This window comes from Colias philodice, chromosome 16, assembly GCF_061535455.1.
Source record: "Colias philodice isolate Cphi_HAF_F1 chromosome 16, ilColPhil1 Martin Lab GWU primary, whole genome shotgun sequence".
Classification (NCBI taxonomy): domain Eukaryota; kingdom Metazoa; phylum Arthropoda; class Insecta; order Lepidoptera; family Pieridae; genus Colias; species Colias philodice.
This window is the reverse complement of record NC_143101.1, coordinates 2944852-2960768: the sequence shown is the minus strand read 5'-3', so window position 1 is coordinate 2960768 and position 15917 is coordinate 2944852. Positions and strand designations below refer to the sequence as shown.

At 35.0% G+C, this 15917-nt stretch overlaps 1 protein-coding gene across 3 annotated transcripts in view; it reads right to left on the bottom strand.

Annotated features, from left to right (window-relative positions):
* The window catches only part of Rich (Guanine nucleotide exchange factor subunit Rich), an 88482-nt gene that overhangs the window by 49402 nt on the left and 23163 nt on the right, over positions 1 to 15917 (bottom strand). Inside the window, exons 17-29 of one of the 3 annotated variants that reach the window (XM_089705170.1) lie at positions 14856 to 14987; positions 14093 to 14188; positions 13686 to 13829; positions 13224 to 13338; positions 12908 to 13032; positions 10371 to 10519; positions 6109 to 6386; positions 5497 to 5614; positions 4768 to 4914; positions 4247 to 4383; positions 4048 to 4099; positions 1766 to 3709; positions 436 to 1591 (exon numbers count right to left, since the gene is read on the bottom strand). In XM_089705170.1, coding sequence (XP_089561296.1) covers positions 3403 to 3709; positions 4048 to 4099; positions 4247 to 4383; positions 4768 to 4914; positions 5497 to 5614; positions 6109 to 6386; positions 10371 to 10519; positions 12908 to 13032; positions 13224 to 13338; positions 13686 to 13829; positions 14093 to 14188; positions 14856 to 14987 — 1800 coding nt within the window. In that variant the 3' untranslated portion in view covers positions 436 to 1591; positions 1766 to 3402. Of the gene's footprint in view, positions 1 to 435; positions 1592 to 1765; positions 3710 to 4047; positions 4100 to 4194; positions 4384 to 4767; positions 4915 to 5496; positions 5615 to 6108; positions 6387 to 10370; positions 10520 to 12907; positions 13033 to 13223; positions 13339 to 13685; positions 13830 to 14092; positions 14189 to 14855; positions 14988 to 15917 lie in introns of those variants that run through there. The other 2 variants (XM_089705169.1, XM_089705171.1) reach the window with 2 other exon arrangements.

The window sequence follows — 15917 nt, the reverse complement described above, 5'->3', positions numbered from 1 at the left end:
TAAACTAACAAACCCTGTTACAATTTTTTATAGAAATTAGAAATCAGATAAGTAGCTTAGACATGAGAGACAGAGACATTTTTTCATAAGATAAGACAGTGCGCGCACGAGCAACTTTGTCTCCGCAACTTTTTTGTCTGCGCAACTATTTTGTCTCTCCCACCCATGGGCTAGTATGAAAGTGCGCGCACGTAGCGACGCAACTCCCCATACAAATTGATGGGAGAGACAAAATAGTTGCGGAGACAAAGTTGCTCGTGCGCGCTGGCTCTAATTCAACTTTAGACCTTGTCTATTTTGCGTCTGGATTTATATGCCAACAAACGGGGGAGATAATTTGGAGATAATATTTAAAAGTAACTTCAAAAGTTAGTAGAGACCACAGTAGAGACTGACAGGTTCAGGATTTGTATAAGTACGAAATAAAACTTTTGTACTAAATTAGTATTTTTTTTATTTAGAATAACATCAAATTGTTTACATATAAACCTCAATATGATAAAAATATCAAATACGTACAAATCTATTAAATATAACAAATTTTCTGCATATATATTACTTATTATTCACATGTATTTTTATATTATGAATAGGTACCTTATGATAATATAAATTTACCAATAAAGTAGACAGCCCGAAAGAATTCTAAGAATTTTTAAATAACATGATATATGTCCCTTCTCACAAATAGTATGCTTTCATTCATTTTTTGAACATACATCGAAGATTGATGACTTGCTTCTTTATCGTAAAAAGTTAAGAAAATCTAATCATTCGACTATTCATAAGAATATATTTTGTGTCTACACTAGACTATAAATCCAAGTAAACGGACATTGACAAAATATATGCCGCGCTTTTTAATAATGTATCTAAATTTCACTAATAAGATGACAATGTTCTTGCGAGCTCGTTATTTATTACAAAACTATCGATCAACATTATGAAAGCTTTAAACATATTAGATTTATTTTACAATTTTAAAGCAATAGAAATGTGTTTAGAATGTGTTTAAACACAATAAATACGCTTGGCAAATTTTTATCGGACGCAAATATAAATTAATTCTGGCAACACCCTATAATGCAAAAATTTTGAATGCTATGGCTAAAATGTTCAATTTTAATTTACCTAAACGTACAGAAAAAAGTAATCTACGTTTTTATTTACCAGTTACCTTAAATAGTTTCCCACGTTTATTAATTACGTAATTTAAAATACCTTTATGAAGCCGAAATATGTTAAATTAAACTATTAAACTATTTTATTAGCACCTGCTAGTTAGTATTTTTAATGACGGTTAGTAGGATAGGATTTGAAAATTTTCACAACTTTAATTGACAATAATTATAACAAAATAAAACATTTTAATGCTATTATAACTACAATTTTAGTTATACCATACATTTTCTACTGAATCATAATTTTACTATTAAACGTAAGTAAAAGGAATGTTGCACTAATTATACATAATATTATAATATTCATAGTATGAAAGGAAAAACCTTTTTATCTATCGTCTATCGGTCTTCTCCAATAAAATCTATCAAAACTAAAAAGAGCCCTTTTACATAAAATCTCTTAACAATATCTTTCATTTTACTGCTAATTTATTATCTACTAGCGGTCCGCCCCGGCTTCGCCCGTGGTACATAATATTTACGTTTTCTCTACATAAGAACCATCCTCGTACTTCAAGGAATATAATAAAAAAAGAATTATCGAAATCGGTTCAGCCGTTCTTGAGTTATGCGCTTACCAACACATTTTGCGATTCATTTTTATATATAAGATATAACACAAGGTTATTTTTTTTTGTTGTTACTATTAATTCTATTATTTTATTTTGGTTAATAAATACAAATAATTAGTGAAACTTAATAAATTAAAAGTAAAAAGATTTGTACTACACATATTTCATTAAATAATAAATTATTGATAAAACATTATTAATTGTCTTCATCATATTGGCACCATAATGGCGGGAAAATGATTAAATAAAAAAAGGAAAAACGTAGCTGAGTATGAAATATAGATACAATTCATTGGATACAATAAGAAACTAGACTCACAAACGCCTATTTAACGGATACGCGTACAATAACTTGTACACATAAGTTTATATCATTCATTCAATTTAACACCTTATTTCGTTACAATTATGTTCTAACGGCCTAACTAATAAAAAGTTAAACAATGGATAAATTTCAACCATTTTCTACCATAGCTGTGTCCTGCTCTTGCTCACATGAAACGTGATTCATAAAAACAAGACAGGTTATTGCAATAACTAATCCATTGCATAGCGAATGGGTAACATTTTATTAGTAAGACCGTTAGTATATTGTATGCGGTCATTAGAAAACTCTGCCTAATAGACATGTTAGCAGAGATTTTCTTCAGACGACTTTTAAGTACGATTGTGATTCTAGTTGTTTGTTTTGTCGATAGTGATAATAATAATTTAAAATAACAATTCGACGAGATTACAATATTGAGCAAAAAATAACACAAATAATATCGACGTTACATACTTGTTTATATTTTTTAATATTCGAAAAATCATTGAAAATGTATACAATTAAAGGGAGATAATAAATATTAAATACATATTTACAAATTTTCCCATAGAACTGTTAAAATGCAATTATGATATTTTTTATTGCTCTAAGTTCTAAGGTTCGTAAGTAATTGATATTTTAGTACACTAATTCTATTTACGAACTTATTTATTCTCGACTGCCATACACCATTGATTAGAATAAATTATTTCGCAAGGAAGACTTAATTTTTCACATTATTACTTCATACAATAATATTTCTATACCGATAAAATTTATGTAAGTATAAATATTTTAAAATCCTAAACTATTTTCTGTAAGTACTTGTTATAAACATACACGCAAAATTCATAAATCGCCTATATTTTAAAAGGAAAATATAGGTAATAATAAAACGTAAACAAATTATTTAAAACAACTACATTTTAAATCTGTTGATAGTTACTTGATCAAATAAATACATATTTGTTGAATTGCTACATACAGACTAAATACATATATTATAATAAAAAAAGATATCTTTATATATAATGAATCCGTAACCATATCAACATCAAATTATTTATCATGCCGATACGGTTAAAATGCAACATAATGTTACTACACGTAATAATTCCAATTCTTGAATGTCTAAATTTGTATGTGCATTACATTTATTATAATAATCTCTCACTTGTATAAAACGCGTCGTTTTGCTGCGAAATATATTACAATTTATTCATTTATGAGCACTGACAATTTACCTTCCCAAAATAAATATCACGAAAACACTCCTCCCATTACATATAAATAAATTCATAATCAACCATGGTTTCCAATTTATTATTACAAATCGATATGTTTACATTATGGCACAGTTAGACGAAGTGTCGTCGTGCGTTTGTTCCTTTTCCTGTAGGGTATTAGTTACTGCTGGTTCTGGCATCGTTACCGGTGAATCCTTTCTAACTGATTTAACTTCTTGAGCCTTTTGTGGTGGCGGCAGTTTTGGTTCCTGTGCCTGTTTCGGTTCTGCGTTAAGAGACCCCGTACTGGGAGTACGCACTCGAGTCTGTACCATGGACATGCGACGTTCGCGCGCGTTGATGATCGACGTCAAAAATGGTATTTGGTTGCTGATCGCTAGCATGAACGGTTTGTAGCCGATGCTGAAAATTAAAATTCAATATTATAATTCATGCTGTTTGTATTTTTTTTATGATAAATGCTCATTTTTTCGCTTTTTTTTTAAATATAGTTTTTGAACTTTAACAGAAATTAATTGTATGAATACTTCACGATTTTCGCTATCAGGACAGTAGTGTGAAATGTAGCAGGACACGTTGACGTCGTGCGCGCGCATTTTCTTGTGTGCGCACGTGCACGCAAATGCGTGCACATCTGTGCGTGTGTGTGCATACGCGTCTGTGTGTGTTTGCGAACGCGTCTGTGCGTGTGTTTGCACGAGTATAGGCGTGTGCACGGCAGTTTTTGTATATACACTCACCACTCCTCGTCCACCCAGCGCGTGAGGTCAGCGAGCGCATTAAGCAGGCTGACTGACGTGTGTGTGTATGTGTCCTTATGTGTTTGTGCGTGTACACATGACCACGTGTATATGCGTGCTCCTATATGTGTGCATGTATACACTCACCACTCCTCGTCCGCCCAGCGCGTCAGATCAGCTAACGCATTACGCAACCTACGCGCAGCGGGCAGGCTGACGTCGTGCGCGCGCGCCGCGTTGGCGCAGCGCAGCACCGCGAGCGCGTCACGCAGTGCTACCGCCACCACCAGCGCCCACTCCACACAGCACGCCTCCGTCATTAGCTGCAGGTAGTATCTGTAATTGCAACACGATCTTATCAAATTTTAAAGGTTAAAAATCACCACGATGATTAAATGAAACAATCAATAGTCGATACTCCTCCACTAATACATATAACATACTTATGGTATGTTATTTGTAAAAATTCAATGAACTTTCTATGCAACTTAATTACCTTAAATACCAAAATCAGATTAAAAACGAAAAATAATTGTTTTTCAATGTTAAGTGTAAGTGTATACGTAAATGTGTACGTGTGTGTGCACGTATATGTGAGTGCGCGTGCATTTGTGTGTACGTGTGTGTTTGTACGCGTGCATTTATTTTCGAGTTGAATGCGTATTCGTATGTGCGTGTGCGTGTAGGTATCTGCGCGTGTATATATGTGTGTGTGTGCACCTGAGCTGCACGTGCGCGCTGTGGTCGCCGCGCTCGGCCTGGTGCAGGTGCAGGCGCTCCATGAGCGCGGCGTAGCGCCGCTCCTCGCCCTCCGCCTCGCCCCACGCCACGCCGCCGCCCTCCGCCACGCTGCACTCGCCCAACGAACTGTACACACCAGAAAATATAACTTATCTATACTAATATTATAAAGCTGAAGAGTTTGTTTGTTTGAACGCGCTAATCTCAGCAACTACTGGTCCAATTTAAAAAATTCTTTCGGTGTTAGATAGCCCATTTATCGAGGAAGGCTATAGGCTATATTTCATCACGTTAAGACCAATAGGAGCGGAGTAATGCGGGTAAAACCGCTGGGCACAGCTAGTTGAAATTATAATGAGACCTGACATACAGGTTTTAACCTAGTTTGGGAGTCTTCAATATCACGAAGGTGAAATGATTTGTCAATAAATAATTTTTATTTATTTATTATTTAATACAACTTTGAAAAACAACTTTGCCCCGATTGGTCAATGATGACGTACCCTACATGACTTAATATATTCAATTTTTAATTCATATTGAAATTTTTAAATACAAAAAATATTCGATTCGGTCCAGATATTTACATGTTATATCTCAACATACCCACATGTAACCAGTAAAATTTTCAAAATTTCTATCATTTAATTTACTTTTCTATGTTCAAAAACGCAATTAAGTATCAATTTAATTAGGGTCTCCACTCACCTAACAGGTCCAGGTGAACGTGGCGCTCCAGCGAGCGGCAATGCGGCACGCAGCGACAGGCTCATATATCCGCTATCACCGCATTGGCTGCCGCCCTCCACTGAGGTGCTGTATGTGCCTAAACGTAGAAAATATCAGTGAAAACAAAAATAATAATCAGTCACGAGCACTGCGAATACAAATGAAAACTTATACATTGAGTTTTGAAATTTTAGCACCTAAATGTAATTTCATAAAATTAGTATGTCGGTGACGCGTACCCGTAGAATTTTGAAAATCAAAACTTTCACGTCTTAATTTCACTGTCATAAGTGTATTGTATTGCACACAAAACCATCAATTAATAACACAATACAAATAAATAATATAATTAAATCAATTAAATAGTTTGGAGATTTTAAAAGAGCATGTAATTCGTAAATACAGGGATTTAAATACTTGTTAATGAATACAAAAATTGCTTGTTTGAAGTTTAAGTTACATTTAAAAACTTTTAAAATTAAATGAAGTCTTATTGTAAATTAAATAACCACACTAACTGAATTTCAACCTTATCTACCTCTACAATGTAACGTCCTCCCATTTAACCAACGAAATTCCAAATACACTCACTCTGCACAACACTGCTCTTCCTTTGCACGTACGCGTCTTCCGTAGCCGTCGGGTAGGGCCAATTAAAGTCCTCATGCAGCCGCTTCAAGCACACAACAGCGCTGTCAACCCTTGCTGCCCTTTCCCTTTCACCGGCCAACCAAGCCACCAAGTGCAAATCCAGCGCTGCAGCTAGACGGCCTAGAGATACTAGACGCGCTGTAGAGAGCAGGAGCCGAGCGTGACGTTGGATCATCATGTCTATGAAGAACTCCTCTGCGGTGCCGTTGTATGACTCTCTGCAAATAAGATAATATGTTTATTCTTTAAAATTATATGTTAAGAAAAAGTGTAACTATCGAATTTTTAGTTTTCTCGGTAGAAACTAAAATCCGAATCAAATTGTTGACAAGAAAAAAAAGTTTTGAGTTAGAGTTCTAACAGACGAACGGCAAGTTATGAACGGCTGAGGCTACTTGAGCCGTCGCCACCTGTCAACGGCAGTCGTCGAATCGTCGGCGGCAGCAGTTAATACGTCGACGGCTGCCGTCGACATGTGGCAACGCTTGCAGTTTGACGTTTGACGGCATCCGTTTTTGCCGTCGTAAAGAAAGAAATAAATAAATTAAAGTTTTTAACAATGAAATGAAATAATAACTAAAATTTAATACCAATGAAATTTTACTTATACTTAATACTTTTACAGAAATAAAAAATTCAAATGTCGAAAAAAACACATCGAAAGTTTATGAATGCAATTCAGTAATGAAAAAGATGGTAAATTGGTCAAACAATATTAATATTACTTTAACAAATTAACAAGACAACATTTTTAAAATTTTATTATTTATTTTTAGTATGCAGTTACACAGATAACAAACATAGACATATTGATGGGGTTTTCCAATTATTTTACAATCACAAAGCTGCATGTTTACGGACTACCATACATAGCCTATAATTTACTTTTCTTATTAAAGGCCATGAGCATGGCCGGGGCAAACAGCTAGTATATTAGTTAATTTAGTGACGTTCCATTTTTAGGGTTCCGTAGCCAAAATGGCAAAAACGGAACCCTTATAGTTTCGTCATGTCCGTCTGTCCGTCTGTCCGTCTGTCCGTCTGTCACAGCCGATTTACTCGGAAACTATAAGTACTACAGTGATGAAATTTGATGGGAATATGTGTTGTATGAACCGCTACAAAAATATGACACTAAATAGTAAAAAAAAGAATTGGGGGTGGGGCCCCCCATACATGTAACTGAGGGATGAAATTTTTTTTTTCGATGTACATACCCGTGTGGGGTATCAATGGAAAGGTCTTTTAAAATGATATAAAGTTTTCTAAAAAACATTTTTCTTAAAGTGAACGGTTTTTGAGATATCAGCTCTCAAAGTCGTAAAAAGTATGTCCCCCCCCCTCTATTTTTATAACTACGGGGTATAAAATTCTAAAAAAAATAGAGGTGATGCATGCTAATTAACTCTTTCAACGATTTTTGGTTTGATCAAAGTATCTCTTATAGTTTTTGAGATAGGTTGATTTAACTGTAATTTATTATATTTGCTGCTACGGAACCCTTTGTGCGCGAGCCCGACTCGCACTTGGCCGGTTTTATTTATTTTTGGTTAAAGGTAGATTTCATCTATAGAGATAAGAGCATATTCTATATTATAATAAACAAACCGTCAGGGTCTCATACAAGAGTATGAGGACGGTTCTTCAAAATTTATTACTCATCTCGCATTCTCAATGGACGGATAATATATCCTGCAACTGAGTGACGATATTGGATGAAGTACCACTCTTTTTAACACACCGAAAAATTATTCTTCCTTCTATATATGACGGAACACGAAACACTTCGATAGCGCGATCTAAAGTTGCTTAGTGACATCTATCGGGCTTCAATGTAAAATATATGCCAAGTTATTTTCGTATATTTTCATGTAACATCTATTACATTTTTCAATTGAATAAAAAATTACTGACAATTCGAATATTATAGATTTTCGCCCGCCGCTTCCCCCGCGTTTTCAAAGAAAAACCCAAATAGTTCCCGTTCCTGTGGGATTTCCGTGATAAAAAGTATGTCTTTTTCTGGGTCTTCAGCTACCTACATACCGATTTTCATTGTAATCGGTTCAGTAGTTTTTACGTGAAAGAATAACAAACATCCATCCATCCTCACAAACTTTCGCGATTATAATATTAGTAGGATTGATTATTATTTAATTGACATTAAACTTACGTTCGCGTTATTCAGCCGTACAAATAAAAACTTGCTTATTCAAACCTTATGCAATGCATAGATATGATAAGAATAAATAAAGAATAAGGATGTCATAATTTCTTACAAATAAATTTGGAATAACGTCGATGTAACTATGCTCACGCTATGCAATAGGCGCGGAGCGGCAACGTCGCAATTCATTCACAAAATTATGAAAAACATTGAAATTGTCTACGGTTAAATCTTGGTGCTGTCATTTTGACGCTCGTTTGACTTCGTCGAATTTGTTGTGAAGTTTCATCATACGATGTTCTGTTTATTTATTTTTTAAATATTTATTTGAAATAATTTAAATATATCATTAAATATGCAAGCAAATGAAACAGAACCCTATCCAATATCCGGAGAACAGAAGATAAACCCACCTTGAGATAGAGAGTTGCCAAATAACTGGTACTCAAAACATACAACTCCAAGCTTAGAAGATTTATGTTTCCAACGAAAGTTTATATTATTGTGATAAGTTTAGAAATAAGTGTTTTATGTATGTATGGTTTGGCGCATGTCGTAAATAAATAAATCATTATAAATATCAAAAGGGTTTTTCATAATTTCATATATTTTGACATTTCATACAAAATTTTCCATTTCAATAGGTATGTAATGAAATTATTAATTTGCTCAACTTTTTCTACTTCTCGTATTACTCTCATTGCTATTATCTCAAATTTAGATTGAAAATAGGTTCTAAAACTTGTAAAACACAGCACAATGTACTAAAAAATACATTATAACTCAGTTATGTCAGACTTATACTAGGGTGGTAGCCGGAATAAGGACGAAATAGCATTAGTATGAATACTTATTACGAAGTTATACTAGGTTTCATTTATTACGCGTTTATTTGTATGATTTTTCCTTATTCTTAGTTTATTCTTTTCATAAAATGTTATAACTCGTTTATTTGTACGGCTGATTATGTTTAAATGTATCTTCAAATAAATACTATACTTTTTTTGTTTTTCTATAATTTAGGTGATATTCTGGTAGAAATGCTACATCACCACCAAATATTATCAAAATCCGTTCAGTGTTTTGCTTGTGGAAGAGGAACAAACATACATCCATTAATCCTTACAAACTTACTCATATTTGTTTATAATATTAGTAAGATGTTCCATACATACATAGTCGACTGGATCAATTTCCCTTTAAAATTTTAAAATGCAAGTAAAAATAATGTTAACACATAGTATACACATAACACAAATTGGTACTGTTTTTTGGAGGGGTACTTTACGCGGATTAATAGGGAATATGCATGTTATTCTATATTCAGTGTCTGATTATACATGGTAGAATATTGTACTGCTTTTGGGGGGGCTACTGGTATGTCTCAATGTGAAATAGCGCAGTGAAGTAGTGATGCAGTATGTAGGGTGGCGTGTAGCGGATCGCCAGTTTGCGTAGCACGTAGCATGTGTATCGTGCGTTGCGTAGCGTGAAGTGTCGTGCACTTTGTGTGACGGTAGCGCGCGGTGGTATTGAGTGCGGCGGAATAGCATGTTGCGTAGCACGAGTAGTTTACTGCGTAGCATGCTACGTAACGTGGTTAACGTGCAGCGTAGCGTGTCTAGTGTAGCTTGTGGTTTACTGCAGTGTGTATCTTGTGTACATAATGTAGTACGTAATTTGTGCCACATAATAATCTTTATGTATTATATGCTGTAGTTATAGCTTAGATTTAATATCGTTATATTTCTAGTTAAATAGATTAAAGCTGAACAAGGCTATTTTCCACAGCACAAGGAATGCTGGTGTAGAAGAGAAAAGTGAAGTACGAATTTGAAGTACGTTTCCACTTCTACTGTAGTCTATATAAATAAAAATGAATAGACAATTGTGTTGTTAAGCATAAAGCTCGAGAACTGCTCGATCAATAGATTTAGGCACAAGGAAGGTTCTTATGGAGAGAAAACACGAATATGGGTAAAACAACGTTTACTGGGGCACTTAGTTAGCAATATTTTTTTGTGTATATCCATACTTATCACTGCGAGCGGGCACGGACTTCTTCCGTTTAACCGCAGCGGGCGCGGCGCGGCGCGGCGCGGGCGGCGCGGCGGGCGCGCCCGGCGGGGACGGCTCGCGCGGCGCCGCTGTGGTGCTGAAGCTGCGCCCGCGCGCGCCCGACAGCTGCGTACATAATATGCTACGGTCAAGTGTTTTCTTGTTTTTGAAGTGAAAACTTCTTTAGCGGCGTTGGCGTTTTTTTTTAGCCCTTATATTTCATGCGTAAGACGGATACCATTCCAAAATATCAAACATGCTGAACGTTAATAATCAAGTTTTCACTTCTGCCGACACTCCCGGAGTGCAACCCGTCTTTTTTTTACAAGAGTATTAGGGTACTTTTAATATGGGGGTCTTCAAGCGAAGAGTGAACCGGTAGCTACTAGGGAAGCGCGTACCATCTTAGACCGCATCTTAGCTTTCCATCAGGCGAGATTGTGGTCATGCGCTTCCCTATCTTAAGTAAAAAAAAAAAAACTTTTCCACCAGAGATGTGCTATGCGGCTTTGCTGTGAAACTTTTTTGATTGTTTCCACTGATACTCAGCCATTTAGCGGTGCGAGTAAGATTCTCATGCATACGGCACGGTGACAGCACGCATACGGCATACATAACACGCATATATTTTCATATAATAAACGTATCTTAATTTAATCCGTTCCCACCATATGCATATACAGGGTGTCCCAAAACTCAACGTCAAGCCAAAACAGGGCGATAGGATTGATTGTAACCATCATGAGAAAAATCTGAAAAAAAATCTATTCCATGCAGTTTGAAAAATATGGGCATTTAAGAAAAACCTAAAAATTTGGTCAACCTGTAACTATTTTTCGGTTATTTTGGTTAATTTTTATTATTTTTGTTCATTTAAACTTTGGAACCGTAACCCTAAATAACATTTCTAGAACCACAGTCAAAAATAATGACACAATTGCCCCAAGTTTCCTTGAATTGAAGACTATTTGTTAAACTATGAATTTAAAATTTTCAAAATTTGTCGACTTTGACGGCCCCTCCTTTAAAAAAAATGTACTAGAGTATCTTGGCAAGTGCCATTAAAAGTTGGCGCATTTAATCAGGATTGTAAAAAAGTACAATACTTGTTAGTTTCATACTAAAAAAAATGAATGAAAAAATAAAAACCTCAAGTAACCCGATTTTTGCTAACCCATTTTATTCAGTTAAAATGTTTTTTATTCGCACAAACTCTTGGTAGGTTCTTAGTTTTACGGCAAAATGATAAGAGAGATGGATAGTGGACATGTTTGCCATGAGTGAGCGAGACAGATAGTGACGCCACTTTTACCAAAGTCAACAAAAGTAAGTAAAATTAAAAAAATAATTAAAAATCTTGACCTAGTTTACTTTAGGTTTATTGAAATAAAAGTCAGATAGGGAAATAACATTTTTTATTACAATAAATGTTCAAATTGTTTACCATCAGCCTCAATACACGCCCTACATCTTCTTAAAAAAGATTTACTTATTAGCCGGGCATATCCTCGAGAGTTGGTGTCCTCAGCAGCTTGAGAAATTCGTTCACGCAGCTCGGCTACTCGCTCAATGGGCTTTGAATAAACTTTTTCTTGGAGAACGCCCCAATAAAAAAATCCAGGGGATTTAAATCTGGGGAACGGGCTGGCCACGAGATAGTGCCTGAACGTCCAATCCACCTTCCCGGATATTCCTGGTCAAGGAAATCTCTTACTTGCACTAAACACGATCGGAACGAAACGGCGTCACTATCTGTCTCGCTCACTCATGGCAAACATGTCCACTATCCATCTCTCTCATCATTTTGCCGTAAAACTAAGAACCTACAAAGAGTTTGTGCGAATGAAAAACATTTTAACTAAATAAAATGGGTTAGCAAAAATCGGGTTACTTGAGGTTTTTATTTTTTCATTCATTTTTTTTAGTATGAAACTAACAAGTATTGTACTATTTTACAATCCTGATTAAATGCGCCAACTTTTAATGGCACTTGCCAAGATACTCTAGTACATTTTTTTTAAAGGAGGGGCCGTCAAAGTCGACAAATTTTGAAAATTTTAAATTCATAGTTTAACAAATAGTCTTCAATTCAAGGAAACTTGGGGCAATTGTGTCATTATTTTTGACTGTGGTTCTAGAAATGTTATTTAGGGTTACGGTTCCAAAGTTTAAATGAACAAAAATAATAAAAATTAACCAAAATAACCGAAAAATAGTTACAGGTTGACCAAATTTTTAGGTTTTTCTTAAATGCCCATATTTTTCAAACTGCATGGAATAGATTTTTTTTCAGATTTTTCTCATGATGGTTACAATCAATCCTATCGCCCTGTTTTGGCTTGACGTTGAGTTTTGGGACACCCTGTATATGCAGTTAGCGTAATCATCGGTTATTCCTCGTGACTGATAATATATTTTTTTAAATATAAGATTTTTTTTTAAGTATTGTGTGACGATAAATTGATTAAAATCGATAACGTAAATTTACCCAAAATTATATACATACGATCTTACCTGCATACTCCCTAATATCACAGACAAATCTTCTGCGTTTGGACTGACAGTTTGTGATTGTACAACTTGTCCATATTTCGTTTGCACATTCACAGAATTTCTTGGTGAATCCACGTCATTTGGATCTGGAAATTAGTAGAGAAATAAAGCAAACATATTGCTAAGGACAATATTTCACGAATAATTGTGATTTTGTCTAATAAATGCATAATTCAGCTAATCGAATCTAAGATAAAAAATATTTACTAATCTTAAGAAATACAGTAGACCAGGATTTCCAACCATTTCCAAAGCTAAGATTTTTCTAGATACTCACCAATAGCTCTTAAAAATCGCACCAAATCTCTCGCTAGATCCCACCGCTCCTGCTGTAATGCTGTATCCAACAACTGAGTGGCTAGTTGCCTACTTACTGTCGAACTTTCTAGATTCTGAAAGTTTTTAAGTTTCATTTAAGTGTGTTTAATACAATTTAACAAAAGTGAAGTTGCATAAATTGACTCGAAATTAGTGTTATGTGGATGAAATAAAATAAAAATAAAATACTATTTTGTGTTTCATGCCACCTAACACATAATCACAAACATACATTTACACGGCAACAGGAAAGTTTGTACGTTACGCAAAAAAATGAATTAAACTTGAAATGAGGACAAAGTAACATTTAAAAGTTAACATACCAAAAATCGCTGAAAATGTTTCCAATAATTTATATCTTACTATTTCCACGATAAAAACATTAATTACAACAGGCATTCTAACTTTCAAACTAACTTACTTGTAAAATGATAAGATATGAGGCAGCGGTATCCAACATTTTCCTTTGCAAGCACTCTTGAAATAATTCCTTCGGTTTGCCCGCCGCTGAGAACAGATACGCCCATAGAGCTATCTCTGTTTTTCTTGCGCATTGTACTACCGTCTGTAAAATTGAATGCTTTTCATTTTAGGCAAAATCATGCTGCTTCTATTTTGAATTATTGAAATAATTGTTATTTTAATTGTGTCTTGTCTGCCTGACTTTTCAAAATTGACATTTTTTTAATAGTTTATGTAACAATTTTCAACAGAGTCTATTTCAGTGAAGATTAATAAAAAAGATAATTAACAAGTCATTTTAATGTTTAGTTCAAGCAAGATTATTGATTGATCATGATTGTAGAAGACATTTAAGCGTATGTTTACCTGTAAGTACACAGGGAATTCATGTACAAACTCTATAACGCTTGGCAGCTGCGCGTCAGGGATTGGCTCCTTACTTGTTGCTTCTTCCTCTAACACCTGTAACGGTTACAAAAAGATTTAGGTTTTCAATTCAATTGCTTTTTAGGCTTGCGTTTTCAATCATAGCTGAGTTTTCAAAACAAGATGACCGATAATTAAAAGGACTTCATTTATAAGCATATTATCCACATCACCCCTTAAACTGAATGTTCTATAGAACACTAGCTTCCGCCCGCGGCTTCGCCCGCGTGGTGTTTTTTCGCAATAAAAGGTAGTCTATGTTCTTTCTTAGGGTCTAAAGATTGTCTGTGCTAAATTTCATCAAAATCGGTTGAAAGGTTTAAGCGGGAAAGCGTAGCAGACAGACAGACAGACAGAGTTACTTTCGCATTTATAATATTATATATAGTAGGGATTAACATCGCTATAGCGATATCTGTAAATCCTTACCTATTTGGTATGGTGGATTATGGCATAAACTGTAAGAGCTCTAACTAATACACTTGGCGACGGTTTGGCAACGTCGCTTGGACGATGATTTGGACATTTTCATATTAGCTGCATGGATACGTAGAAAGCGATGTCGCCGTGACATTTGTGTTGTTTGGCATGGCATAGTGATGAATAATTAATAACCATGATGACGAGGGTAACGATGATGACGATGATAACAATGATGACGATGATAACAATGATGCCGATGACATTAATACTTAAGACTAACCTCATGAAGCAACAATTCAAGCGAGTGCGGGAAATACGGTAACGCGGAGCAAGACCGTGCGATCTCCCACGCGTGGTAGCCGAGATTCCTGCGTAGTAACTGTCTCAGGATTTGGTGGAGGTATACTTGGCTCTGCAATTAATATGGTAATATGAATCTGATTTTTTGTCAACAAGGCATCTAAGGAAGGTCTTTGCCTTGCATTTTAGCCTGCATTTTATTATAAGTACCTAGTTATACAGGGTGTAATCGTTAAGTGTGCACAGGCGATTATTCCGTAACTATTACAGATATCAAAAAACTTTAAACTGATATCGAAAGTACTTAACCTAATGAGTAAAATGGCCATAATAAATTTTTAAAAATAATAAGAGAAATATCTAAAAAATTAACTTTAAACCCTCCCATACATTTAGTATGAGATATGAATATCCCATGTACATGGGTTGATCCAAAAGTAATGATAATCAATATTGAACAAGGTCATTACAGTTAAAATAATTATGTATTTCTCTAGATAGTCTTCTAACTAGATAATATACTTCGATATTTTTTTTCCATAACTTAGAAAAAAAAAAAACTTTGACTTCATCTACAAAAACCCCTCAAAATCGGCCATCACTTCGCTGTCGTCTTAAAATTTCTTGTATCGACGGTGTTTCTTGTGCCGAGGTAAGAGATAGAATTAACTAGGAGCTAGATCTTACAAACAGGGTGGGTGTTCAAGCATTTTCAATGCCGATTTTTGATTGGCAGCCATCGCAACTGACGCTTTGTGATCTGGTGCGTTGTCTTGGTGAACCAACATTCAAGACCGAAGTTTGCCATGTCTCTTTTTCTTACTAACCTACCCGCAATCTTTTAATTTGGTCTGTGTAGTAAGAGCCCTGTGTAGTAGTGGCTACCTTCTTAAAATATTCCACATTTCTTCAGCGTCCCAAAAAACTACGGCTTTAATCTATCCCACTAATTTTCACTTTGAAAATCTTCACCGTCACTTTGGAAGCTCGCATCCAGGCCATTGATTGTTTCTTGGTTTCAGCATAAACATGGTGAACCCAG